General features: G+C 36.6%; 1 protein-coding gene across 1 annotated transcript in view; it reads left to right on the top strand.

The window, feature by feature from the left end:
* The window catches only part of LOC308430187 (arylacetamide deacetylase-like 2), a gene marked incomplete at its 3' end in the record, with an annotated part of 89,924 nt that overhangs the window by 51,824 nt on the left and 11,491 nt on the right, over positions 1-26,609 (top strand). The window contains exons 2-3 of the mRNA XM_080929319.1: positions 21,961-22,030; positions 26,402-26,573. Of these exons, the coding sequence (XP_080785445.1) occupies positions 21,963-22,030; positions 26,402-26,573 (240 nt within the window). The 5' untranslated portion in view covers positions 21,961-21,962. The remainder of the gene's footprint in view (positions 1-21,960; positions 22,031-26,401; positions 26,574-26,609) is intronic.

The raw sequence follows: 26,609 nt of genomic DNA on the forward strand, positions 1-26,609 counted from the left end.
AAAAGAACCACATCTTTCCTGTCCATTCCTCAGTTGACAGAAACTTGGGTTGTTTCCACTTTCCAGCTATTACAAATAAAGCTGCTATGAAAACAGTGGAACAGGTGTCCTTGTAGAACATCTTTTGTTTGAAAGTCCAGGAATGGTATAGCTTGGTCCTGGGTTAAAACTAGTCTCAGTTTTCTGAGATACCACCAAATTGATTTACAGAGTAGGTTTAAAATTTTGCACCACCAACAGCAAGTGAGCAAGGGTGGAATGTTTCTTTCTGCTGCACATCTTCCTTGCCAGCATGTGCTATCACTTCAGGATTTATTTTTATCTTAGCCATTTTGATGAACCATTCAGGATTAAGCTTAGGCCCTTAAATATATCAAGCAAATAATCTGCTTCTGCTCTTACCCTCTATTATATAAATATTTAATCATATTGTTAATGAGCAAAAGTTCCAAGTTCTACATATTTGCAATAACTCATTTGCTAGTTTATCAGTAACGACCATTCTGAGTGTGAAGAGCTAAATTATTGTGATTTTTGTTTTTCATTCCTTTTATAATTAATTTTATTAAGTGTATTTCGGATGCTTTTTGTCATTTGAAATCAGGTTTGGAGAATTTTTTCATCCAAGCTGTTTATTTTTTTAAGTCAGGTTATTTGTAATGCTGAGTGGTAGAAATATTTTGTGTATTTGGAATTCTCCATTGTTTTTACTAGACACATAATTTAAAAAATATATCCTATTTATTTTTGAGAATAATTAATCTTTGAAAATAAATAAATATTTTATATGTATATATAAGTTGATTACATATGAACTTCAATATTCCTTTCCTCTAGCTTCTCCTAGAGATTCCCTTCCAGATTTTATGACTTCTTTTCTTGGACCCAATAAGCATTGAATGCCTGCAAAATCCATTTACTGTAGCATTGGAACCTAGCATTGCCCACATCTCCAAAGAAAAACCCATGCCTGTTCGTGACACCATGTGAACATTCTTGGGAGTCACCTCTTTGCTGCCACCATGCTGGATCTGGGTATAGGCCAGAGACATTAGTCTTCCAAGAAAGCACATTTGGCCATGAAAGGAACACCTTACCAATGTTCATTTTTTATAATTATTTAAACTTTATTGTGAAGAACAGGTAAGGAAATAACTCTAAAATTAAATAGATTTCAAATCTATACAAATCAATTAATTCTGAACATTTAGAACAGCCATTCTGAAGCTATGAACCTATAAACATAACACTGGATGTTATGCTTCATTATCAAATATGTTTGTATGCACTAATCTACCACCCAAACTGGGAAAACGGTTTATTTCAAGTCAAAATCCAAAAATAATTTACATCACTCTTTCTTCCGAGACTGGTGCCCATTTTCTTTATTTAATCTGTCCTTATCAGCTAATATTTAGACTTAAGTTGAGTAGTTTGAAAACATCTCTGTGATTTAAGATTGTCTTATCTATTCAGATTACAAAAGCATATTATAATATAGTGGACAATATGCACAACTTGAAGAAGAAACAACAAACATATGGTTCTCACAATTCTGGAAAAAGAAAAGTCAAAAAATTAAATAAAGATATACTCTCTAATGAGAAAGAATTATGTTAATTCCATTTCTTTTTGCTGAGAAAAAAAACTTTTAAGAAAAATTTAAGTAAGGAAAAATTGGCATTTGGTCTCATACAATAAGAGCTACTTTCTTATCCTCATAGGGGAGGCTTAGCTTCAGGAATTACTTATGCCTGTTAGTAGAACAAGGAGGCAGCTAGTTGGTTAGCCCACATTAGCAGTGGGAAGCAAATTGGCTAGAACCAAGGCTAGGCTATCACTTTCTGGTAATATTTTTATAGCCCTGCAATTACCTGCAAGCTAGGTACCATTGCCATAAATTGACAACTTCCCAGAACATCAATGTATTCTGGGGGCCTAGTGTTTGAACATCAGTCTGTGGTACACATTACACATTCTACCCTTAATATAAGTCTTATTTCATTTCTACATGATTAATTCCATATTTTTCCACTGTTTTCTTTTCAACATGACAAAAAGGACAATGGAAAATCTCCCTCTCTCTCTCTCCCTCTCTCTCTCCCTCTCTCTCTCTCTCTCTCTCTCTCTCTCTCTCTCTCTCTCTCTCTCTCTCTGTGTGTGTGTGTGTGTGTGTGTGTGTATGTATGTGTGTGTTTGTGCAGGCATCTGTACATGTGTTTATTTGTATGTCAGTCTATATGCACATTCATACACATCCCTGTAGGACCATGTACCACATTTGTATGTTGTTCATGGGTATTGTCTGTTATGTTTTATAAAGTTATAAAGAGAAGGAATATGTTTGCTGGATGTAAAGTCAGGTGTGGGGGATCAGGGTGACTGTGCATGCCCATGTTGAGACATCCCTTACACCTGAGGACAAAGTACACAGCAGTATAATATAGAATATAATTTATTCAGGGCATGGGGAGGGAAGTTGAGGGAGTAGAGGTATAGAAAGACCAAGGAGAGTCTGGCCATGAGTATATGGAGAGGGGTGGGAGGAATACAGAGAGAGAGGGAGAATAGGAGTAAGAGTTCAGAGCAAGAGAGCAAAAGAGATTGGAGGGGCCAAGTGACTTAGGAACACGTTGCTGTTGCCACGTAGTTGTGAGGCAAAACCTAAACAAATTTCAAACATTCTTCTATTGTTTAATTTTAAAATACTAGAAAAGTGTGATGGTCGAATAAGAATAGGTTCATAGAGATCCTTAACTTCTTGCTGCTGACCCTGGGACAATATGTCTCTGGGAAACCTGAGAAATGCATATGGGGATGTTGATCCAATCTCAGGAGAAACCAGCTGTGGATAAATAACAAGGAGCAGGGTCAGTGGAAGCATCTGTGGCTGTGATGTAGATTGGAGCATCTCAGATTCTTTCTCTGGGCTTTCCTGGATGTAGTAAATGCCTTGACGTGACAAAATGCTGAAACACATACACACACAAACACACACACACACACACACACACACACACACACACACACACACACACACACACACACCTGTGTTAATATATAGTGAATAAAGTTAAGTATGTTGGGGAAAATTTTTTTTCTTATGTACACTTTTGGAAGTTCATTAGGAAACCTTAGGTCTTAGTTGGGGGTTGGGTGATTCCCAATTGCAGAAACCGGAGAGCAATCCCACTCTCTGGAATAGGTAATACGTGGGAACATTAGACTATTGTTTAGCAGCTGCATGTATTTTGGATGAAGTTTATTTGGTGCATGAGAGTAGATCTGAATGAATTTCTTGAAGCTTATATGTTTATAAAAACGATAGATTTGTTAAAAACAAAATCAATCTTTAAGATGAATATAGAGGTGACAAAAATTTTTCATTGACCAGATGGAACAAGATTTGTTAACAACATGAGCAGTTTTTAAAATGTGCTTAGGGAAGGCACATGTCTTTTGTGGAGTAGATGAAAAAAGAAGGGTTTTTCTTCCTTCTGAAAAAAAAATGTGTGTGTGTGTGTGTGTGTGTGTGTGTGTGTGTGTGTCTGTGTGTGTGTATGTGTGTGTGTGTGTAGCATCAAAAACAATTTTAAGGTTATATTTGAGAAATAAACAGAATTCAGAACCTTGACTTTGTGAATATTATATTTGATCATATAATTTAGCAAGAGAAATTCCTTAAGTCTCTATATAAAGACAACCAAAAAAAACTTATATATGATAGCTGAGAATATAGATTCAGCACAAGAAACACTTTAAGTTTATTGTAAAGGCAATCAAAAGAAACACATTTGAGCTTGTGATTATACAGTTAGGGTCTATAGTTGAATGTTTTACTTAAGTTAGAATTATTTATAAAAACTATGTTAAGATAATGCCATAGTAAAAAGAAGGATTATGAAACATTTAGTAACTGTAAGCTGAGTTTAGGTAAAGAACAGGTTCCATCTGCAGAAGCTTACATCTAAACTGTGTATCATTTATTGTGAAGCCTGTGAGCAAGGAAAGCCTGCCTGTCTTTGGTATGAAATCTGGCAATGTTAGCTACTGAACAATTTTATTAATGAGTAAATATAGTGGCAGATCACCCTAGGAGCAAGAAGCTACGTCTGTTTTCTAGCTGTCAAGCTACAGTTAGTTACCTTAGTTGTCAATGTAGTCAGAAATCTGAGGAAGAATAAATTATAATCTAGGAGCCATGTATTAATTAAAGTGACAGAGTTTCATCTATGGTCTACCACTTAAACAGTTCTCAGGTCCCTTTGGTCTCCATGGCAACTTTGGCAGAGTTAGTTTGGTCGTCAAGCCCAGAAGACATACAGCTTTCTTTTCCTGTGAAGTACATATCTGTAAAATGAGAAATGACCCATCTAGACTTCTGAGACATTTGACTCTCGGTTTATCCTGTTTTGCCCACAGAGTAGACCAGGCCCTGGCAGTGGGCAAGGCAATGGAGGTGTTTCTTAGTAGTTACCACACCATAAGTAGTAAAGTGTTGCTGTGTTCACACCTTCTCAGTGACCTTGATGGGTAGCTCTTGGGCTTTGGGAATCTCTGTCATAAGAATAAATATTAATACATTTAGTAGCCTTCTGACAAGATTAAGATCAGTATGTATTGAGCATATTTGAGTTAGGCAACCTGTGTTTGTTTTATTACTTGCTCAAGAAAGTACTAGCAAATACAATAAATTATAACTTAACGAAAGTAGCAAAAATAAGACTAAACATATACTTATAGAAGGCAGTGATCTTTAACTTTATATCGTTGAAAAATCATTATTTATCAAAGCAGGATTTCATGAAAATCTTATATTAATTGTTAAGTGACTCTGACAGATTGCCTTAGCAGAGAAAAATACAAAAGAGACATACATAGAAAGAGACAAATTGTCTGGTAGACACTTCTTTTAGAGTTGATATGGACCAGGAAGGAAAGAATTCAGAACGTTAAAATTGGTGTCATTAAGACCATGGCATAGGGACAGAACACAAATGTGTCTGGGCAGGTTTATGCAGAGGTACAGGCCCCTTTCATATGCTGTGTCACAGAGAGGCTTGGGCTGTGGGGTTGGCTGAGAGTGAATGGGGGAATTTATCTGTGGAAATGCACTGGGGGTAGGGGATAACAGAGTAGCCATAGCTCTGGGCAGTGGTCTCTGGGCAAGTAGCAATGATTCCCCAGGAAAAACTGAGAATTCTTTCTTTCTGCCTGGGTCAGTTCACCCCTCATTAGGCAACCTGGTGATGGCCAGCAGCAAGAGGCAGGCAGAGAATATTGAGTAGGAGATTGGCATATGTGTGCAGTTGAGGCACAAGATTTGTTCCTGTGCTATACTGAAGAGGCATGCACAGTCTTAAGAGCATGGACCTTTGGGGCCACAATAGGTTAGATAACATTTACACCCTAGGGACTGGCTGGCTCTGCTGGTTTTATTCCCTTACCTCCCCTGACCTGCCACCGGCTGCCCTCACTGTACAGTGGGTGAATAGATGGCAAAAACAGAATCATGGGTGTGAGGCTCTGTACCATATTTCTGTTGTGGGTCTCCAGTCATGAGCGATGTGGGTGCCTTTCTCAGTGCGTCATGGCAGAGCTGGGAGGGACAATGCAGTGATGACTATTGTAAAAAAAACAGAGCACTGGAGAAGGAGCATGGTAGGTTATTGTCCTGGACAGAGGGAGCGGTGGGGGAATATAGAGAGGGAGAGGAGGAACAGGAGCAATGGAGAGAAGAAGAAAAATGCATGCATGTCCACAGAATAGGCAGCATCTTAGCAAATAGTCTCCCAGGCAGGGCAAAAAAGCAAAAGGATGTGGGACTGACTACACCTGCTTTTCCGAATGACAAACTGGGATCAGGGGAAGTGGCTAGAGAATGGTGGGGGGAAAGGAAAACCTAGGAATCAGATGAAGAATTCAAGAGTTGTTTTAAAGGTGCCAGTTAAGTAGCCATGTAAAGATATTGCTTTTTGGATACTGTAAATAAGACCTGGAAATGCCCCATAAGTAGGGACAATGCATCAAAGGCCAACATGTTGGGTGTGGAAATATAGGTTAATGTCAAGTTGATACGTAATTGGACAGTAGAGAGATAGGCGGCAGAGAGTCTAGGAAAGAGAAGAGGAGGATAGAATACAGGAGTTATCTTAGAATATACAGTGTGGATATAACTGTTATAATTGTTCCTGTATAGTCAGAAACTGGCAGTCTTGATGCTGTTTTTGAAAAATATATATGTTTTTATATACATTTATCTTCTCTCATTCTCCAGTCTTCTAACTGTATTGTTGATATGAGAAGAAGAAGATATTCCCTCTGTATGCACCTTGCAGAAATTCCCTTTAACAGTTCTACCAGATAGAGGGTAAAGCATAAGGCATCAGAATCAATATCTGATGAGCAGTGACAACAGCTGAAGGTGTAAAGGGAAGGCATGGTTCTGAGACACAGCATTCTCCCATGTATGATCTCTGAGTCACTGTCTTTCTCCCACAGTCCTCTTTCTCAAATGTTCTGATTCCTTGATCGAAGAAGGAGCCAGCCCATGTCAGTTGTAGTTTGATGCACATGCATTTATAACACAGGGAGAGAACTGTCCATGCTTTCATCAAAATCACATTACCTATTAAAGCATACCACGCTAATATAACGCTTTTACTCTCTTTGCTTCACATGTTCCCACCAATTATATATATATTATTAAAATACAGACTATGTATTTGACATTATAAGTTATTATCCTGTAATTTTAAAATCATAATAAACAAAATAAAATATTAGTTAAAATTTGTCCTGGAATATTTGGAAAACTTTGATAATTTAACACTGAACAAAAATTTAGATTGCAAAGACAATAAAACTTTGATTTTTATCATATGAAAATGAAAAATAATATTCTTTATAATATAGCCCTGAAAAAGAAAAACACATGTGAATCACTATGCATTTATGTGCTGTTTAGAATAGGTTTTGTAAAGTATCCACACATAATTTTAAAAAACATTCTTGAAAAAGCATTAAGGATACTAATTTTAAATATTTAATTGTTTGATATATTAAAGTCGGGTATATTCAACGTGATAATCTTTATGTTGATAGTTTTTATTATAGTGTTAAAATGGTTCAGTATCAATTTAGATTCTGAAAATATTGTTATGTAAGAAAGAAAGCCATTTGCTAAAATTCTAATTTTCAAGAATAAATTCATTGAATGAAAAATCTGAATATATTATTGATAGCTTAAGCACTTGTATTAACAGGTCATTTATCTCTTCATATTTAATTAGTTAGAAAATACTCAAGAAGTCTTTTGTTATATTTTAAAATTAATTAATTAAAATTTAATTAGTTTATATGTGTGTATGTGTATGTGTGTGTGTGTGTGTGTGTGTGTGGTGTGCTGGAGGGAAGGTTCATGTTAAGGCCTAAGTAGAGGTCTCAGTGTATCATATAAGGGTCAGTTCTTCTCTTCCAGTAGGCCTATCTTGCAGGTGTCCTTATACAGAGCTGGGGATGGACGAACATACTCTTCAGCTTGCGACCATAACTCTGAATGTCATTGGACACATCATTAAAGTTAAAGAACACTGACTCTCTTCTCCCACTGGCTATTGATCGTCAGACGACCTTTGGCTAGGGGTGGCATATTTGTGACCATTTTCCTTCTCTGTGAGAGGTAGTTGCTTGTTATGGCCTTGCATAGTTCTTGTGAATGCTGTCACAATCACTGAATTTTACATGTCATGTTATGTCTGAAGGAACTTTATATTCATTCAATATCTCTGGCTTATATAGTCTTCCAGTCTCATCTTCTGGAATGATTTCTGTGGTTTATCAGGAGAGAAGGTAGTATAGATATTCCACATTGAGTTTAGTGTTCAATAGTCTCTCATTCTCCTCACTTTACTCCATTTTGCATCTCTGTATTAATCACAATTTATTATAATCAGAAGAGTCTCTGGGGAAGATTGAGAGATGCATTAATCTATGGTTATCACAGTAAGTGAATAAGAATATGTTTAATACTATATACTAGAGTGGCATCAGGAGGTTCTTTCTTTATGGCAAAAAAAAGATATATGAACCAACAGAGGTGCAAGGTATATTTTTTTTATGAAATTGCACTCATATATTGAAAGCGCTATTGCAAAATGGGTAAGTCTTGCCAGTCCAGTGACTGTTGGAATTCGTAGGGTTCATGTTGGGTGAAATTGGTGATTACTGTCTTCCTCTGTGAGTATGCATAGTAGTAACATACAGCCCTATAAAAGTTAGCAAGGAGGGATGAAGTTTCCAGGTATGGAACAGATTAATACTTCCAAGTATGTATTTATTTTTTTGCTTGACAAATTTTGCATTACCTGACAAATACACTTCTCCCACATCTTGCTTTGCCTTCTAGAATCCATTTTCTCAACAAGTAAGCTCTCACTTCTTCATTCTACTGTGCAATCTAATTATTTTAATTAGATTCTTACTTAAGTATTGGGAGATGAATATTTACTATACTAAGAGAACACACTAAGATCTATAGATAAAAATGATTACTCATTCCTAATTAACTAATGGCCAGCAATATTTTCTCAGGAAGGGATACGAGATTTATTGACTTATCCCTTATCCATGATGAATTGGTGATGGCCTAAATTTAGTGAAAGACTCATACAAATATCCACATTGAGAATTTCATACTACTAAAATAAATTTAGAATATTAAAAAATCTTGATTTTAATTACATTGTTTGTTTTATTATTATACCATCATGTACTTTGTTATAATTCAAATAAAGATGCATAATATTTAAAATTTTGTCTTGTTTTTATAGGCCACATTATGTGAAAATATAGGTCTTATGACATATACAGATGTAATAGGAACGTTATCATCAGTTCACTTTACAAAACCAGTTTCAGATGAAAACATTACAGTAACTGACACAAAATTTTGTGACATTCCTGTTCGTCTGTACTTGACAAAGAGGACGTCTGAAAGACAGAGACCAGCCGTTATCTTCCTTCATGGTGGTGCCTTTGTCTTGGGAAGTTACAGTAAGTATATTTTTATATGTTTACTATTGATAAATTCATATTGAAATAATTGCTGTCTACTAATGAGTTGATGAATATTACGTCAGTACAACGTTGGCTTGAGAAATATGTGCATCATAGCTGAGTTATGTGGGAATGCATGGGTTCACATGATTCTTTATATAAATATTGGTAGTAAAACAGCTAAGTAGAAATAAGATGATTGTGTTGGAAAATAGTCTCAAATTAGCAAATTGAAATCTTCACCTGGTTAGCACTAATAAACTTGGAACTTAGAATAAAACAATGTATCACATACATTACAAAAACATTCATTATGATGTGAACCAGGTATTTGATTGTTAGATATGAAATTATATAGCTGCTGCCATACTACAGCTAACATTTGTTCATGTGATATAGCAATGTTGAGGATTAAAAAACAAAGCATAACTTTGTACTAAAATTATAAAAATGATATAAAGCTAAGTAGTCAGTGATTGCCTGGAAGAGAGTATAGTATCTAAGGCAGACAGACAAATAAACATATACCATTTTAGACTTTTGATGACTTATGGATTCACTACACAGAAAATTTGGGGACATTGTACTTAACACATGTAACAAACAGGTGATCACACTCCTGTCCTCACTGAAACTGGAGCTTAATTATAATATTTAATTATAGTATTTTGTTTTCATAATTCGTAAACATTTTAAGATAAGCAAAAGGGCTACTCTGGAGAGCTGAGGAGCTGACTAACTAAGCACGTTTCAGAAAGGTAATATGATGTTTTAGTGGAGAAGGAACAAATAGACTAAGAAATGTTTTCAAAGGTCTACAGTTCACAAAGGCAGGAAGCAGGAGCCTGGGAGCAGAATCTAGAGGATGAAGGCTCCTGCTGACAGCACATGTGTGCTCTAAGTGCTGCTGGAAAACGCCACCTCTCTGAAGCAGTTAGGCTCTAGGTTTTGCTCCAGTGACATTTTCACATTGCCATGCTGTTTTCAACCTTACCTGCTCTTCTGGGACATAAGTGTTTATGTTTCTGTATCTCCCAGTACCTGTCTGCACTGTCTGATACACACTGGCATCTTATATATACTTCTTCATTGCTCTCTACTGGGATAGGTATCTTTACATTTTGGTCAAAACAAGTCTCTGCTTTCTAGGAATTAAATTTACTTCCAAGTCACTCCTGATGGCTGCTTCTTCTACCTGCTTTTGTACTTCCTTAGTTGGTTCCTAAGTACACACTGTCTTCTCTGCCTTGACCTCTCTCATTTCCCAGCTGTTCTAATTATTTTCTAATCATTCTTTGTTTTCTGAGACTTGTTTCCATGTTTGTCTCTTTTTTTGCCTTTTGATTCTTCATTAGAACAGTGCAATCCAAGAGAAAACTCTGCCTTTTGTTACACTATGAGCTTGTATGATGGGAATTTCTGCATTTTTTTTCTTTTCTTCCTTTATCTCTTCATTTCCAACAGAAACACTAAAACAAGCAAAAATCCAAAATAAGTTAACGGTTTGCAGTTTACCAATATTAGTGTTCCTCACATCCCAGTATTTTCTTCTTCAGTTGTTAGCTCCAGGATTTCTTTACTCTATTCTTTATTTGTTTTTTTAAAATTTATTTTAAAAAACAAAGACAAATGTACAGATTTTTAAGCACTTTTACATAAAAGTACACAAATAAATTTTTATAAGGCTGTAATTAAGTATTTGTGGGTACATATACATATACATAAGTATATAGGTAACAATAATATAGGAAAACAGGCTATTAATTTGAGGAGATAGGAGAGTCATTGGGAGGGGCTGTAGGAAGGAAAGGGGGATGTGATACAGTTCTATTTTAATTAACATATATTCCTTTTTTTTCCTTTTTTTCTTGATCTTCACACAGTCTGTGGGTTGTTTTTGGGGTGTTGAGAGATTTCTGTGGTTAGAATCCAATTATAAGTGACTGAATATTATGTTTGTTCTTTTGTGACTGGGTTATCTCACTCAGGATGATATTCTCTAGATGCATCGATTTTCTTTTTTTTTATATAACATGTTTATTTTACAAAACAAAGATAAATGTACAGATTTCAAGCATTTTTTGCGTAAAATTATACAATACATTTTTGTCAGTACTTTTTTTTCAGATTTTAAAATAATTTTTACATAAATCTATATGAATAGTCAGTACTTGATCTTTTTAAAGGTTTGACTGTATGCATCGAAAACCCAATAGTTACAATGAGCACAAAGTACATGCAAAAGAAAATGTAACATGAAAATAGGCTAAGTTTTCTTGTTGTGTAAAGATTTTTTTGTTTTGTTTTCTTTATTTCTTGGACTTCCTACAGTCTGTGAGTTGTTTCTGGGGGAGTGCGAGCCTCTGGGGGTTAGCATCCCACTATCAGTGACTGCATATTATGTCTGTTCTTTGTGACTGGGTTATCTCAGTCAGAATGATATTCTCCAGACGCAGCCATTTTTATAAGAATTTGGTCAAGTCATTGTTTCTGGTGGCTGAGTAGTATTCCATTGTCTAAGTGTACCACACTTTTTGTATCCATTCATCTTCTGAAGGGGATCTGGGTTCTTTCCAGCTTCTGGCTATTATGAATAGAGCTGTTATGAACATTGTGGTGCATATATCTTTGTTGTGTACTAAGGTGTCTCTGGGGTATATGCCCAGAAGTGGAATAGCTGGGTCTTCAAGTAGTATTATGTACAATTTTCTGAGGTATCTCCAGACTGATTTCCAGAGTGGTTGTATTAGTTTGCAACCACACCAACAGTGGAGAAGTGTTCCTCTTTCTCCGCAATCTCGCCAGCATCTGTTGTCATTTCAGTTTTGGATCTTGGCCAATCTGACTGGTGTGAGGTGGAATCTCAGGGTTGTTTTGATTTGCATTTCCCCAAAGGCTAAGGATGTCGAGTACTTCATCAGATATTTCTCAGCCATTCGATATTCCTCAATTGAGAATATTTTGTTTAGTTCTGTACCCCATTTTTTAATAGGGTTATTTGATTCTCTGGTGTCTAGCTTTTTGAGTTCTTTGTATACCTTAGATATTAGGCCTCTATTTGATGTGGAGTTGGTAAAGATCTTTTCCCATTCTGTTGGCTGCCATTTTGCTTTCTTGACAATGATGTCCTTCGCCTTCCAAAAACTTTGCAGTCTCATTAAGTCCCATTTGTTAATCTTTGACCTTAGAGCTTGAGCCATTGGTGTTTTGTTCAGAAAACTTTCTCCTGTGTTTATATGTTCTAAAGTTTTCCCTACTTTCTTATCTAATAGTTTCAGTGTATCTGGTTTAATGTGGAGATCTTTGATCCACTTACACTTGAGCTTTGTACAAGGAGATAAGAAAGGGTCTATTTTCATTCTTTTGCATGCTGAGTGCCAGTTGGACCAGCACCATTTGTTGAATAGGCTGTCTTTTTTCCATTGAATGTTTACGGCTCCTTTGTCGAAAATCAGGTGACCATATACGTGAGGGCTCATTTCTGGATCTTCTATTCTATTCCATTGAACCGCATGCCTATTTCTGTACCAGTACCATGCAGTTTTCAGCACAATTGCCTTGTAATATAGCTTGAGGTCAGGGATAGTGATTCCCGCAGATGTTTTCTTGTTGTTGAGGATGGATTTTGCTATTCTGGGTCTTTTGTTGTTCCATATGAAATTGCACATTGATCTTTCTAATTCCATGAAGAACTGTGATGGAATTTTGATGGGGATTGCGTTGAATCTGTAGATTGCTTTTGGTAGGATGGCCATTTTTAAAATGTTGATCTTTCCAATTCATGAGCAAGGGAGATCTTTCCATTTTCTGAGATCCTCCTCAATTTCCTTCTTTAGTGGTTTGAAGCTCTTGTCGTACAGGTCCTTCACTTGCTTAGTTAGAGTTACACCAATGTATTTCATAGCTTTTGTGACTATTGTGAAGGGTACCTTTTCCCTAATTTCTTTCTCCGCATGTTTGTCCTTTGAGTATAGGAAGGCTACTGATTTGTTTGAGTTAATTTTGTATCCAGCCACTTTGCTGAACTTGTTTATCAGCTGTAGGAGGTCTCTGGTGGAATTTGTGGGGTCACTTAAGTACACTATCATGTCATTGGCAATGAGTGATGTTTTTATCTCTTCCTTTCCAATTTGTATCCCCTTGATCTCCATTTGCTGTTTAATTGCTCCAGCCAGAACTTCCAGTACTATGTTGAAGAGGTAGGGTGACAGTGGGCAGCCTTGTCGAGTCCTTGATTTTAGTGGGATTGCTTCAAGTTTCCCACCATTAAGTTTGATGTTGGCTGTTGGTTTGCTGTATATTGCTTTTATTATGTTTAGGTATGGACCTTGGATTGCTGTTCTTTCCAGGACTTTTAACATGAAGGGGTGTTGAATTTTGTCAAATGCTTTCTCAGCATCTAGTGAGATGACCATGTGGTTTTGTTCTTTGAGTTTGTTTATATGGTGGATTACATTAATGGATTTCCTTATATTAAACCATCCCTGCAACCCAGGGATGAAGCCTACTTGGTCATGATGAATGATTGTTTTGATGTGTTCTTGGATTCGGTTTGCAAGTATTTTGTTGAGGATTTTTGCATCAATGTTCATAAGTGAGATTGGTCTGAAGTTCTCTTTCCTTGTAGGGTCTTTGTGTGGTTTAGGTAGAAGGGTTATTGTAGCCTCAAAAAATGAGTTAGGTAGTACTCCATCTGATTCTATCTTCTGGAATAGTTTGGAGAGTATTGGTGTTATATCCGCAATAAATGTCTGATAAAATTCTGCACTGAACCAGTCTAGACCTGGGCTTTTTTTGGTTGGGAGGCTTTTGATGATTTCTTCTATTTCTTTAGGTGTTATAGGGTAATTTAGATGGTTTACTTGGTCCTGTTTTAACTTTGGGATCTTGTATCTGTCTAGGAACTCATCCATTTCCTCCAGATTTTCCAATTTTGTGGAGTATAAGTTTTTGTAGTAGGATCTGATGATTTCTTGAATTTCCTCAGTTTCAGTTGTTATGTCTCCACTTTCTTTTCTGATTTTGTTAATTGGATACTCTCTCTTTGCCCTCTAGCTAGTCTGGCTAGGGGTTTATTAATCTTGTTGATTTTCTCAAAGAACCAACTCTTAGTTTTGTTGATTTCTTCAATGGTTCTTTTTGTTTCTATTTGGTCTATTTCTGCCCTAATTTTGATTATTTCTTGCTGTCTACTCTTCTTGGGTATATCTGCTTCCTTTTGTTCTAGGGCTTTTAGCTGTGTTGTCAAGTTGCTGATGAATGCTCTCTCAAGTTTCTTTTTGGAAACACTTAGGGCTATAAGTTTTCCTCTCAGTACTGCTTTCATTGCATCCCATAGGTTTGGGTATGTTGTGTTTTCATTTTCGTTTTTAATTCTAGAAAATCCTTAATTTCTTTCTTTATTTCTTCTTTGACCCCACTATCGTTTAACAGAGCGTTGTTTAGTTTCCATGTGTATGTGGGCTTTTTGTTGTCTTTGTTGTTGTTAAAGACCAGCTGTAAAACATGGTGATCTGAGAGGTGCATGGGAGTATTTCAATCTTCTTATATTGATTGAGGCTCGCTCTGTGTCCAATTATGTGGTCAATTTTTGAAAATGTGCCATGGGGTGCTGAGAAGGAGGTGTATTCTTTTACTTTAGGATGATATGTTCTGTATATATCTATTAATTCTAATTGGTTCAAAGACTCTGCTAGCTTTTCAGTGACCTTGTTCAGTTTCTGTTTCCATGACCTGTCCATTGGTGAGAGTGGGGTATGAAAGTCTCCCACTATTATTGTGTGAGGTGAAATGTATTTTTTGAGCTTTAGTTGGGTTTCTTTTTTGAATGTGGTTGCTTTTTTATTTGGAGCATATATGTTAAGGATTGAGAGTATTTCCTGACAGATTTCCCCGGTAATGAGTAAAAAGTGTCCTTCCTTGTCTTTTTTGATAACTTTTGGTTGGAAATTTACTTAATTGTATATTAGAATAGCCACTCCAGCTTGCTTCTTGGGGCTGTTTGCTTCGAAGTTTTTTCCCGACCCTTTAACTCTGAGAAAGTGTCTGTCTTTGTGTCTGAGATGAGTTTCTTGTATGCAGCAAAAGGCTGAATTTTGTTTATCTATCCAGTCTGATAGCCCATGTCTCTTTATTGGGGAGTTGAGTCTATTTATGTTAATAGATATCAAGGAATAGTTGTTTCTGTTTAGTGCCATTATTGCTTTTGTGGGTTGAGTTGTTTCTGTGTCTTTTTCTTCTTTTAGTTTTCTTGTTTAGGAGTTTTCTTGTTATTACTAGGCTGTATTTTCCCTCATTTTATTGGGTTTTCCACCTATAATTCGTTGTAGTGCTGGGTTTGTGGTCAGATATTGTGTAAATTTTGATTTGTCTTGAAATAATTTCATCTCTCCATCTATGGTGATTGATAGTTTTGCTGGGTATAGCAGCTTGGGCTGGCACTTGTGCACTCTTAGGGTCTGCATGATGTCTGTCCAGGCTCTTCCAGCTTTCATAGGCTCTGTTGAGAAATCGGGTGTGATTCTGATTGGCCTGCCTTTATATGTTACCTGACCTTTTTCCCTTACTGCTTTTAGTATTCTTTCTCTACTTTGGGCACTTGGTGTTTTGACTTTTATGTGTCGTGAGCTATTTCTTTTCTGGTCCAACCTATTTGGAGTTCTGAAGGCTTCTTTTATGCTCGTGGTCATCTCATTCTTGAGGGTAGGGAAGTTTTCTTCTACGATTTTGTTGAAGATATTTACTGTGCCTCTTAGTTGATACTCTTCTCCCTCTTCTATTCCTATTATCCTTAGGTTCGGTCTTCTCATTGTGTCCTGGATTTCCTGGACATTTTGGGTTAGGAGCTTTTTGTTTTTTGCATCTTCTCTGGCTGTTTTGTCTATGTTTACAATGTTATCTTCTGCCCCCAAGATTCTCTCTTCCATCTCTTGTAATCTATTGGAAATGCTTGCTTCTGATACTCCTGACTTCTTTTTTAGGTGTTATACCTCTAGGGTTATCTTTTTTAGGGATTTATTTATTGTGTCAATTTTCTTTTTAAATTCCCTCTTCTATTCCTTCGTCTCTTTGGTTGTGTTTTCCACTAGTTCTTTGAGTTGAGTGTTTATCTTGCTTTCTCTTTAAAAGCTTCTGAATCTTTTTGCTTTTCCTCCCGTTCTTGTTTAAGTATCTCTATCAGCATCTTGATGTATGATTTCAGGTCTGCATCTTCTTTTTCTGGAGTGTGTGGCAGTCCTATGTTTGCTATTGTGGGAGAGCTGGGTTCTGGAGTTGCCAGGTTGTCTTGGTTTCTTTGGGATATACTCTTTCACTTTCCTCTTCCCATTTTGTTGTCAGTGATATGTTCTCGCCTTTACTTTGTATCTGGTCTGTGTCCCTGGGTCTTCGCTGGTCTAAGTAGCAGATGGGCCGAGCCCTGTTCTATGCCTCAGAGTCGCCGGGTGGAAACAGAAGTTCCAGAGTTCTGTTCCTGGTCCCTGGATCAGGTAGGGCTGGGGGTGCGCTTACAGTGCTCACTTCGCAGAGATCTCTCTGCTCCCTGGCTGTCCAGGTCTCCTACTCACCAGTTTTTAAAGCTTTAGGCGCTGCTGATTCGTGTGGCTGGTGTGTTGCACCCTGTTCTGTCTCGATTTTCTTGAGAATTTCATTCAGCCATTTTTTTTCTGATAGCTGAGTAGTACTCCATTGTGTAAATGTACCACAATTTTTTGTATCCATTCATCTACTGTGAGACATCTGGGTTCTTTCCAGCTCCTGGCTATTATAAATAGAGCTGCAATAAACATTGTGGTGCATGTATCTTTGTTGTATGTTGGGGCATCTCTGGGGTAAATGCCCAGAAGTGGAATAACTGGGTCTTCAGGTAGTACTATGTCCATTTTTCTGAGGACTAATTTACTGAGTGGTTGTATCAGTTTACAACCCCACCAGCATTGGAAAAGTGTTCTTCTTTCTCCACATCCTCAACGGCATCTATTGTCATCTAAGTTTTGAATCTTGGCCAATCTGACTGCTGTGAGGTGGAATCTCAGGGTTGTTTTGATTTGCATTTCCCTGATGGCTAAGGATGTTGAACACTTCCTTAGATGTTTCTCAGCCATTCAATATTCCTCGATTGAGAACTTTTTGTTTAAGTCTATACCCCATTTTTTAATAGGGTTGTTTGATTCTCTGGTATCTCGCTTTCTGAGTTATTTGTAGACCTTGGATATTAGGCCTCGATCTGATGTGGGGTTGGTAAATATTCTTTCCCACTCTGTTGGGTGCCATTTTGTTTTCGTGATACTGTCTTTAGCCTTACAGAATCTTTGCAATCACATTAAGTCCCATGTGTCAATCTTTGACCTTAGAGCTTGAGCTATTGGTGTTCTGTTTAGAAAATTTTGTCCTGGCCCTATGTGTTCAAAGGTTTTCCATACTTTCTCATCTAATAGTTTCAGTGTACATGGTTTAATGTGGAGATCTTTTATCCACTTGCACTTGAGCTTTCTACAAGGAGATAAGAAAGGGTCTATTTTCATTCTACTGCACACTGAGTGTCAGTTGGACAAACACCATTTGTTGAATAGGCTGTCCTTTTCCATTGAGTGTTTACAGCTCCTTTGTCAAAAATCAGGTGACCATATACTTGAGGTCCAATTTCTGGATGTTCTCTTCTATTCCATTGAACGACCTGTCTATTTCTGTAGCAGTACCATGCAGTTTTCAGCACAATTGCCTTGTAATATAGCTTGAGGTCAGGGATAGTGATTCCCGAAGATGCTTTCTTGTTGAGGATGGCTTTTGCTACTCTAGGTCTTTTGTTATTCCAAATGAAATGGCACATTGCTCTTTCCAACTCGGTGAAGAATGGGTTGGAATTTTGATGGGGATTGCATTGAATCTGTAGATTGCTTTTGGTAAGATGGCCATTTTTAAAATGTTGATCCTTCCAATCCATGAGCAAGGGAGATCTTTCCATTTTCTTATATATTCCTCGATTTCCTTCTTTAGAGGTTTGAAGTTCTTGTCAAACAGGTCCTTCACTTTTTAAATTAGAGTCACACCAAGGTATTGCATAGTTTTTGTGACTCTTGTGAGGGGTATCTTTTCCCTAATTTCTTTCTCCACATATTTGTCCTTTGAATATAGGAAGGCTACTAATTTGTTTGAGTTAATTTTATATCCAGCCACTTTGCTGAACTTGTTTATCAGCTGTAAGAGTTCTCTGGTGGAATTTGTGGGGTCACTTAAATACACTATCATGTCATCTGCAAAAAGTGATGTTTTTACTTCTTCCTTTTTGATTTGTATCCCCTTGATCTCCTTATGCTGTATAATTGCTCCAGCCAGGGCTTCCAGTACTATGTTGAATAGGTAGGGGGAGAGTGGGCAGCCTTGTTGAGTCACTGATTTTAGTGGGATTGCTTCAAGTTTCCCACCATTAAGTTGATGTTGGCTATTGGTTTGCTGTATATTGCTTTTATTATGTTCAGGTATAGACCTTGGATTCCTATTCTTTATGTAGTGGTGTTGAATTTTGTCAAATGCTTTCTCAACATCTAGTGAGATGACCATGTGGTTTTTTCTTTGAGTTTGTTTATATGGTGTATTACATTGATGGATTTCCGTATGTTAAACTATCCTTGCATGCCAGGGATGAAGCCTACTTGATCATGATGAATGATCGTTTTGATGTTTTCTTGGATTCAGTTTGCAAGGATTTTGTTGATTATTTTTGCATCAATGTTCATAAGTGAGATTTTTCTGAGGTTCCCTTTCCTAGTTTAGGAATTCAGGTTATTGTAGCCTAAAAAAATGGTTTAGGTAATTTTCCATCTGATTCTATTTTGTTGAACAGTTTGGAGAGACTTGGTATTATGTCGTCAATTAAAGTCTGAAAAAATTCTGCACTAAACCCATCATTTGGTTGGGAGGCTTTTGATGACTTCCTCTATTTTTTTTTTTTTTTTTTTTTAGTTTTATGGGTTTATTTAGATGGTTTATCTGGTCTGATTTTACTATAGTACCTTGTATCTATCTAGGAATTCATCCATTTCCCGCCAGATTTTCCACCTTTGTTGAGTATAGGCTTTTGTAATATGATCTGAAGATTTCTTGAATTTTCTTAGTTTCAGTTGTTATGTCTCCACTTTCCTTTCTGATTTTGTTAATTTGGTTACTCTCTCTTTGCCCTCTAGTTATTCTGGCTAAGGGTTTATCAATCTTATTTTCTGAAAGAACCAACTCTTGGTTTTGTTGATTCTTTAAATGGTTCTTTTTGTTTCCATTTGGTGTATTTCTGCCCTAATTTTGATTATTTCTTGCTGTCTACTCCTCTTGGGTGTATCATCTTCCTTTTGTTCTAGAGTTTCAGCTGTGCTGTCAAGATGCTCATGTATGCTCTCTCCTGTTTCTTTTTGAAAGCACTCAGAGCTATGAGTTTTCCTCTCAGTACTGCTTTCATTGCATCCCATAGGTTTGGGTATGTTATGTTTTCGTTTTCATTGAATTTTAGAAAATCCTTGATTTCTTTTTTTTTATTTCTTCTTTGACCCTGCTATCATTTAATAGAGCATTGTTTAGTTTCCATGTGTATGAGGGCTTTTTGTTTTCTTTGTTGGTGTTAAAGACCAGCCTTAGACCACGGTTATCTGAGAGGATGCATGGGAGTATTTCAGTCTTCTTATATTGATTGAGGATATTTTGTGACCAATTATCTGGTCAGTTTTTGAGAAGGTGCCATGAGGTGCTGAGAAGAAATTGTATTCTTTTTCTTTTTGGGATGATATGTTCTGTAGATATCTGTTAATTCCAATTGGTTTATAACCTCTGCTAGTTTTACAGTATCCCTGTTCACTTTTTGTTTCCCTGATCTGTCCATTGGTGATTATGTGGGGTGAAATATATTTTTTGAGCTTTAGTAGGTTTCTTTTATGAATATAAGTGCTCTTGTGTTTGGAGGATATATATTAAGGATTGAGAGTTCCTCCTGAAAATTTTCCCTGTAATGTATAAAAAGTGTCCTTCCTTATTTTTTTTTTTTTTTTTTTGATAACTTATGGTTGAAATTCTACTTTATTTGATATTACAAAGGCCAGTCCAGTTTGTTTGCTTGGAAGGTTTTTTTTCCCAACCTTTTACTCTAAGATAGTGTCTCTCTTTTCCTCTGAAATGAGTTTCCTTGTGAGAAATTGGGAGTGATTCTGATTGGTCTGCCTATATATATTACATGACCTTTTTCTCTTACTGCTTTTAGTATTCTTTCTTTTCTTTGGGCACTTGGCATTTTGACTATTATGTGTTTGGAGGAATTTCTTTTCTTGCCCACTCTATTTGGAGTTTCATAGGCTTCTTTTATGTTCATGGTCATCTCATTCTTAAGGGTAGGGAAGTTTTCTTCTACAATTTTGTTGAAGATATTTACTGTCCCTCTTAGTTGATATTATTTGCCCTCTTCAATTCCTATTATCCTTAACTTTGGTCTTCTCATTGTGTCCTGGATCTCCTGTACATTTTGGGTTAGGAGCTTTTTGGTTTTTGTATCTTCTCTGAGTGTTCTGTCTATGTTTTCAATGTTGTCTTCGGCCTTCAAGATTCTCTCTTACATCTCTTGTAGTCTGTTGCAGATACTTGCTTCTGTGACTCCTCATTTCCTTTTTAGGTTTTCTAACTCTAGGGTTGTCTCTTTTAGTGAATTCTTTATTGTTTCCATTTCCATTTAAAAATTCCTTCTTCCAGTCCTTCATCTCTTTGGTTCTGTTTTCCTCTAGTTCTTTTAGTTCTGTGAATGTTTTTATTGTTTCCTCTTTAAAAACTTTCATTTCTTTATGCCTTTCCTCCCGTTCTTGTTTAAGAATCTCTGTCATCATCTTGAGGTATGATTTTGGGCCTGAGTCTTCTTTTTCTCAAGTGTTTTGCATTCTGCTGTTTGTTGTGATGGGAGAGCTGGGTTTTTGGTGTTGCCAGGTTTCCCTGGCGTATGTTCTTTTGCTTTCCTTTTGCCATCTTTTTGTCTGTGTCAGTGATTGGTTCTGGTCTCTCCCTTGTACCTGGCCTGTTTTTCTGTATCTCAACTGTTCCTGGTGGCAGATGGTCTGGGCGCCTGTTCTGCATGCATGGGCTGCCGGGTGGAAACAGACACCAGAAAGCAGGGTTCTTGCTCTTTTCAACCAATGGGCGGGGCACTTTCTGAGCACTCTGCACAGACCTCTCTGTTTCCTGGCTACATGTAGTCCTGTCTCACTTGGCCTGTGTCCCTGGATCTCCACTCTTCCTGGAGATGGCCTGAGTGCCTGTTCTGCTTGCATGGGCCACCCTAGGAAAGTAGTTTTTTCTACCTCTTTTAAGTTTATTAATTATCAACAGTTAACTTTTGTAAGGGATTACACATGGAAGAACACATTTTTATTTGATTTTACCAAAACTTAAAATTCTTCTTTATATAAAAGAAATGTAACCTAAATTTTAATTTAAATTTATTAAATTCTATGAACTTATATAAATATGTAAGTCTCAGGCAAAAGATAAACTTATTGGTTCTAATTACACCAAATAATATACCCTGTCTTTTATTTAAGTTGATGACTCATCATTGAAAACTTCCTTCAATAAATAAGTCAAATCTATAAATTTGTGAAAATTATACTGTCTATAATGTTATCTTTAACTCAATTTCAACTCTCTAATACTTCTCTTAAGAGTTTTTTGAAACATGTTGGTAATGAGTTGCAAACATTCTTCTCTGTGAGCTCTGATAGAATATTGCCTGGACAAGAAAAGTGAATACTGAGATCCAATCAATCAACAAATCAACCAACCAACTGATCAGATTTCACATTTTTTTATGTTCACAACTGTCTCTGTGTTTCCATTGTTTGCTATATACAGTGAGCTATTTTATATTTGTTCATTTTGTTTCAGAGATGTCGGCCTATGATGATCTGAACCGGTACACAGCAAACAAGCTTGATGCTGTTGTTGTGGGAATAGAGTAAGAGAAAGATGATACTTCTTGTCACTGTCCATACACCCACAAAATGACTTGGTCTATTGAGAGCTGTTACCCAACCAACAAATATATATATGTATCCTATGGACATTCATTTATAATTTTTCATAATTTAGTGTCAATTCATTCCCAAATGCATTAGTATTTATTTTCATTTCTGCCATTTTAGATAAAGGTATAAGGTCAGAGAAATAAGCATATTTATTATCTCAGTTATGACATCTCTTAAAATAAAACTTAAGAACTCATAAACATCTCATTTCATCTGAAATAAAATTAAAAATTTCACTTATACACAGAAAGGAATACTCATTATATTTTGAGATACTATTTTTTCCTTTTATTAATTTCTTGAATATTCTCTGTATTTACATTTCAAATGTTATACCCCCCACTCCCCTCCTGCCTCCCCCTCAACTTGCTTCCATGAAGGTGCTCCCTCTCCTAATGACCCTCTCCACCTCAGTACCTTGGCTATTGATGATATTGTTCTTCCCATGAGAGTGCAATCCTTTCAGCTCTTTCAATCCTTTCTCTATCTCTTTCATTGATGTTCCCATGTTCAGTCTGATGTTTAGCTGCAAGCATCCCCAACTGTATCTATATGACTCTGGATGAGCATCTGAGGAGACAACCATGTCTGGTTCCTATTAGTAAGCACTTCTTACTTAATGGGTTTGGTGACTGCATATGGGGTGGGGCAGGTGAGGCAGTCTCTGTAGATATTTTCTTCAAATGCTGCTCTCCAATTTAACCTTGTATTTCTGTACATGAGTGTTTTGTTCTTCTTTCTAAGAAGGGCTGAAGCATCCACATTCTGGTGTTCCTTCATTTTGAGTTTGAAAAGTTCTGTGGATGGTTTCTTAGGTATTCTGAACTTTTTGGGCTAGTATCTGCTTATAAGTGAGTGCATACCATGAGTGTTCTTTTGTGACTAGGTTACCTCACTCAGGTTGATAGCTTCAAGTTCCATCCATTTTCCTAGGAATTTCATAAACTTGTTGATTTTAATAGCTAAGTAGTACTCCATTGTGTATATGTACCACAATTTCTGTATTCATTCCTCTGTTTGAAGGATATCTGTATTCTTTCCAGTTTCTGGCTATTATAAATAAGGCTGCTATGAACATTGTTGAGCATGTGTCCTTGTTAGATATTGGAGCTAATTTTGGAGTAGTTAGCTGGTTCCTTGGGTAGTACTTTGTCCAATTTTCTGAGGAACTGTCAGATTGATTTCTTGAGTGGTTTTACCAGTTTACAATCCCACCAACAATGGAGGAATGTTCCTCTTTCTCCACATCCTGGCCAGCATCTGCTGTAATCTGGGTTTATGATCTTAGCCATTCTGACTGGTATGAGGTAGAATTTTAGGGTTGTTTTGATTTACATTTTTCTGATGACTAGGGCTGTTGAGCATTTCTTTAGGTGCTTCTCAGCCATTCAAAATTCCTCTGTTGAGAAGTCTCTGTATAGCTCTGTATCCCATTTTTAATAGGACTCTTTGGTTCTCTAGAGTCTAACTTTTTGAGTTCTTTGTATATATTGGATACTAGACCATAATCAGATGTAGAATTAGTAAGGATCATTCTCCAACCTGTTGGTTGCTGTTTTGACCTCTTGACAGTGTCCTTGGCCTTACAGAAGCTTTGAAATTTTATGAGGTCTTATTTGTTGATTCTTGATCTTAGAGCACAAGCCATTGGTGATCTATTCAGGAAAATTTTTCCTCTGCGTATGTGGTCTAAACTCTTCTCAGTATTCCGTTCCACTAGTTTCAGTGGGCCTAATTTTATGTGAAGGTCTTGATCCACTTGCACTTGAGCTTTGTACAAGAAAATAAGAAGTTATCAACTTGTATTTTTCTGCATACTGACTTCCAGTTGAACAAGCACCATTTGTTGAAGAGGCTGTCAATTTTTTCATTGAATGTTTAGAGTTCCTTTGCCAAAGATCAAGTGACCATAGATGTGTGGGTTCATTTTTGGATCTTCGATTCTTTTTCATTGGTCTACCTGCCTGTCCCTGTACCAATACTGGGTATTTTTTTTTATCACAATTGATCTGTAATACTGCTTGAGGTCAGGGATGGTGATTCCTCCGGTGGTGTTTTTATTGTTTAGAATAGTTATTGCTATCTCGGGTTTTTTATTTTTCCAAATTAATTTGCAAATTGCTCTTACTAACTTTACAAAATTGAGTCAGAATTTTGATGTGGATTACATTGAATTTTTAGATTGACTTAGGCAAAATTGCCATGGTAGGTCTTTCCATCTTCTGAGTTCTTCTTCAATTTCCTTCTTCAAAGGCTTAAAGTTCTTGTACAGATCCTTCACTTGCTTGGTTAGGGTCACACCAAGGTATTTTATATTCTTTGTGGTTGATATTAGGTCTTCTAAGAATGTCTGGTAGAATTTTGAACTTAATCCACCAGATCTGGGATTTTTTTTTGTTTGTTTGTTTGTTCTTTTCTGGTTGAGACCTATTTGATGAATGCTCTTATTTATTTATTTATTTATTTATTTATTTATTTATTTATTTATTTATTTATTATAGGAGTTATGAGGTAGTTTAGATGATTTATCTGATCCTGATTTAACTTTGGTACCTGGTATCTGTCTAGACAACTGTCTCTAGATTTTCTAGTTTTGTTGAGTATAGGCTTTTGTAATGAGATTTGATGATGGCTTGAATTTCCCCGGTGTTTTTTTCTTATGTCTCCTCTTTTATTTCTGAGTATGTGAATTTGGATACTCTCTCTGTGCCCTATGTTTAGTGTGTCTAGAAATTTGTCAATCTTCTTGATTTACTCAAAGATTCAGCTCCCGGTTTTGTAGATTCTTTGTATAGATCTTTTGTGTCTAGTTGTCTGAATTCAGCTCTGAGTTTCATTATTTTCTGCCATCTACTCCTCTTGGTTGTTTCTGCTTCTTTTTGTTCTAGAGCTTTCAGTTGTGCTGTCAAGTTGTTAGTGTATGTTCTCTCCAGTTTTTTTTCAGAGGTGATTAGAGCTATGAGCTTTCCTCATAGCATTGCTTTCACTGTATCCCATAAGTTTGGGTATATTGTCCTTTCATTTTTCATTAAATTCTAAATAGCTTTTGATTTCTTTTTTTACCTCTTACTTGACCAAGTTATCATTGAGTACATTATTGTTTAGCTTCAACGTGTTATGTGGTCTTTTTGTTATTGTTATTATTATTAAAGATTAGCCTTAATCCATGGTAATCTGATAGTATGCATGGAACTATTTTGATCTTCTTTACGTGTTGAGGCCTGTTTTATGACTGACTATATTGTCAGTTTTGGAGAAGGTGCTACAAGATGCTGAGAAAAAGGTATATTATTTTCAATTAAAATAAGATATCTACTATTTGAGGTGGTGGGAGAACTGGGTTCTGATGTTGCCAGGTTGTCTTGGTTTCTGTTTCTTAGAGTGTTATGCTTGCCTCTTGCCTTCTTGTTATAGGTGATGTTAGGTGATTCTGTTGTCTTTTTGGGGAGCTGTTCTCTCTTATGGGTCTGTGGGCCCGTGGTCTCCAAAGGGAGATTGTAGCTAGGTGTTCCTCTCTCAGGGTAAGTAGGCTGTAATTTCTGATTGCAGAGCTCATTCTGATGTGCCTGGGCTAGTTCTATCCTTTGGCTGGAAGTGTGCACTCCCAGGCAGTACCAGGCTGCCTGTGCCAGGAGAGTTCTGAATTGCCTCTGTGGGAGTGGACAGTGGGCAGAAGAAGTTGACTCCCCCTTCCACTTATGATGGAGAGCGCTCCTGCACCTTTTTCAAGTTCCCATCACCCTGTTGACAGGCCACCACCTTTCCTGATGAAACTGGGGCAGGTCTGCCTTGGGCTGAGAATTTCGAGATACTAATTTTTACTTACCTGTTTATAAACACTGTATGGAATTTGAGTCATTCTTGTTTCTAATTCTATGAGGCAAAAATGTTTTAGTATAATTTACCTTTCAAGATATTAGGCAAAAATGTTTAATATTCTCAAAAAAACTTTTGCTAACATTCACAATAATATACCGAAAATATGAGCAAATACTTATTAACTTAAGACTTCAATTCTGTCCACTGTACTATTGAAATTTTCATTAGTAGGAATAAAAAATGCTCTGTATCTTACCAATTACATAGTGCAGAAAAAAACTTACAGCCAATTCCTAAAACCCTTAAATAGAATGTATTCCTTATTTTAAGATGGACATTATTGGTGAGATCTAGTTAATTGGTAAGACTTACAATTCAAAGTTAGGCCAACATATCAGTGTGTCTTGTAAGGAGAGTAAGATATTTTCTCACATAACTTTAACAAGGATTTTGTTGTGGTTTTACTTGATTTACCTCTAAAGCTACAGGCTTGCTCCTAAGTATCCATTCCCAGCTGCCTTTGAAGACTGTGTTTGTGTGATCAAGTTCTTTCTCCAGGAAAATGTCCTTGCAAAATACAGAGTGGATCCCTCACGCATCTGCATTATGGGAGACAGTTCTGGAGGTACCCTGGCAGCAGCAGTTACTCAGCTGGTATGTTGTATGTATTATATTAGTTTTAATGCCAAT

The sequence above is a fragment of the Micromys minutus genome (genome assembly GCF_963924665.1).
Source record: "Micromys minutus genome assembly, chromosome: 15".
NCBI lineage: Eukaryota > Metazoa > Chordata > Mammalia > Rodentia > Muridae > Micromys > Micromys minutus.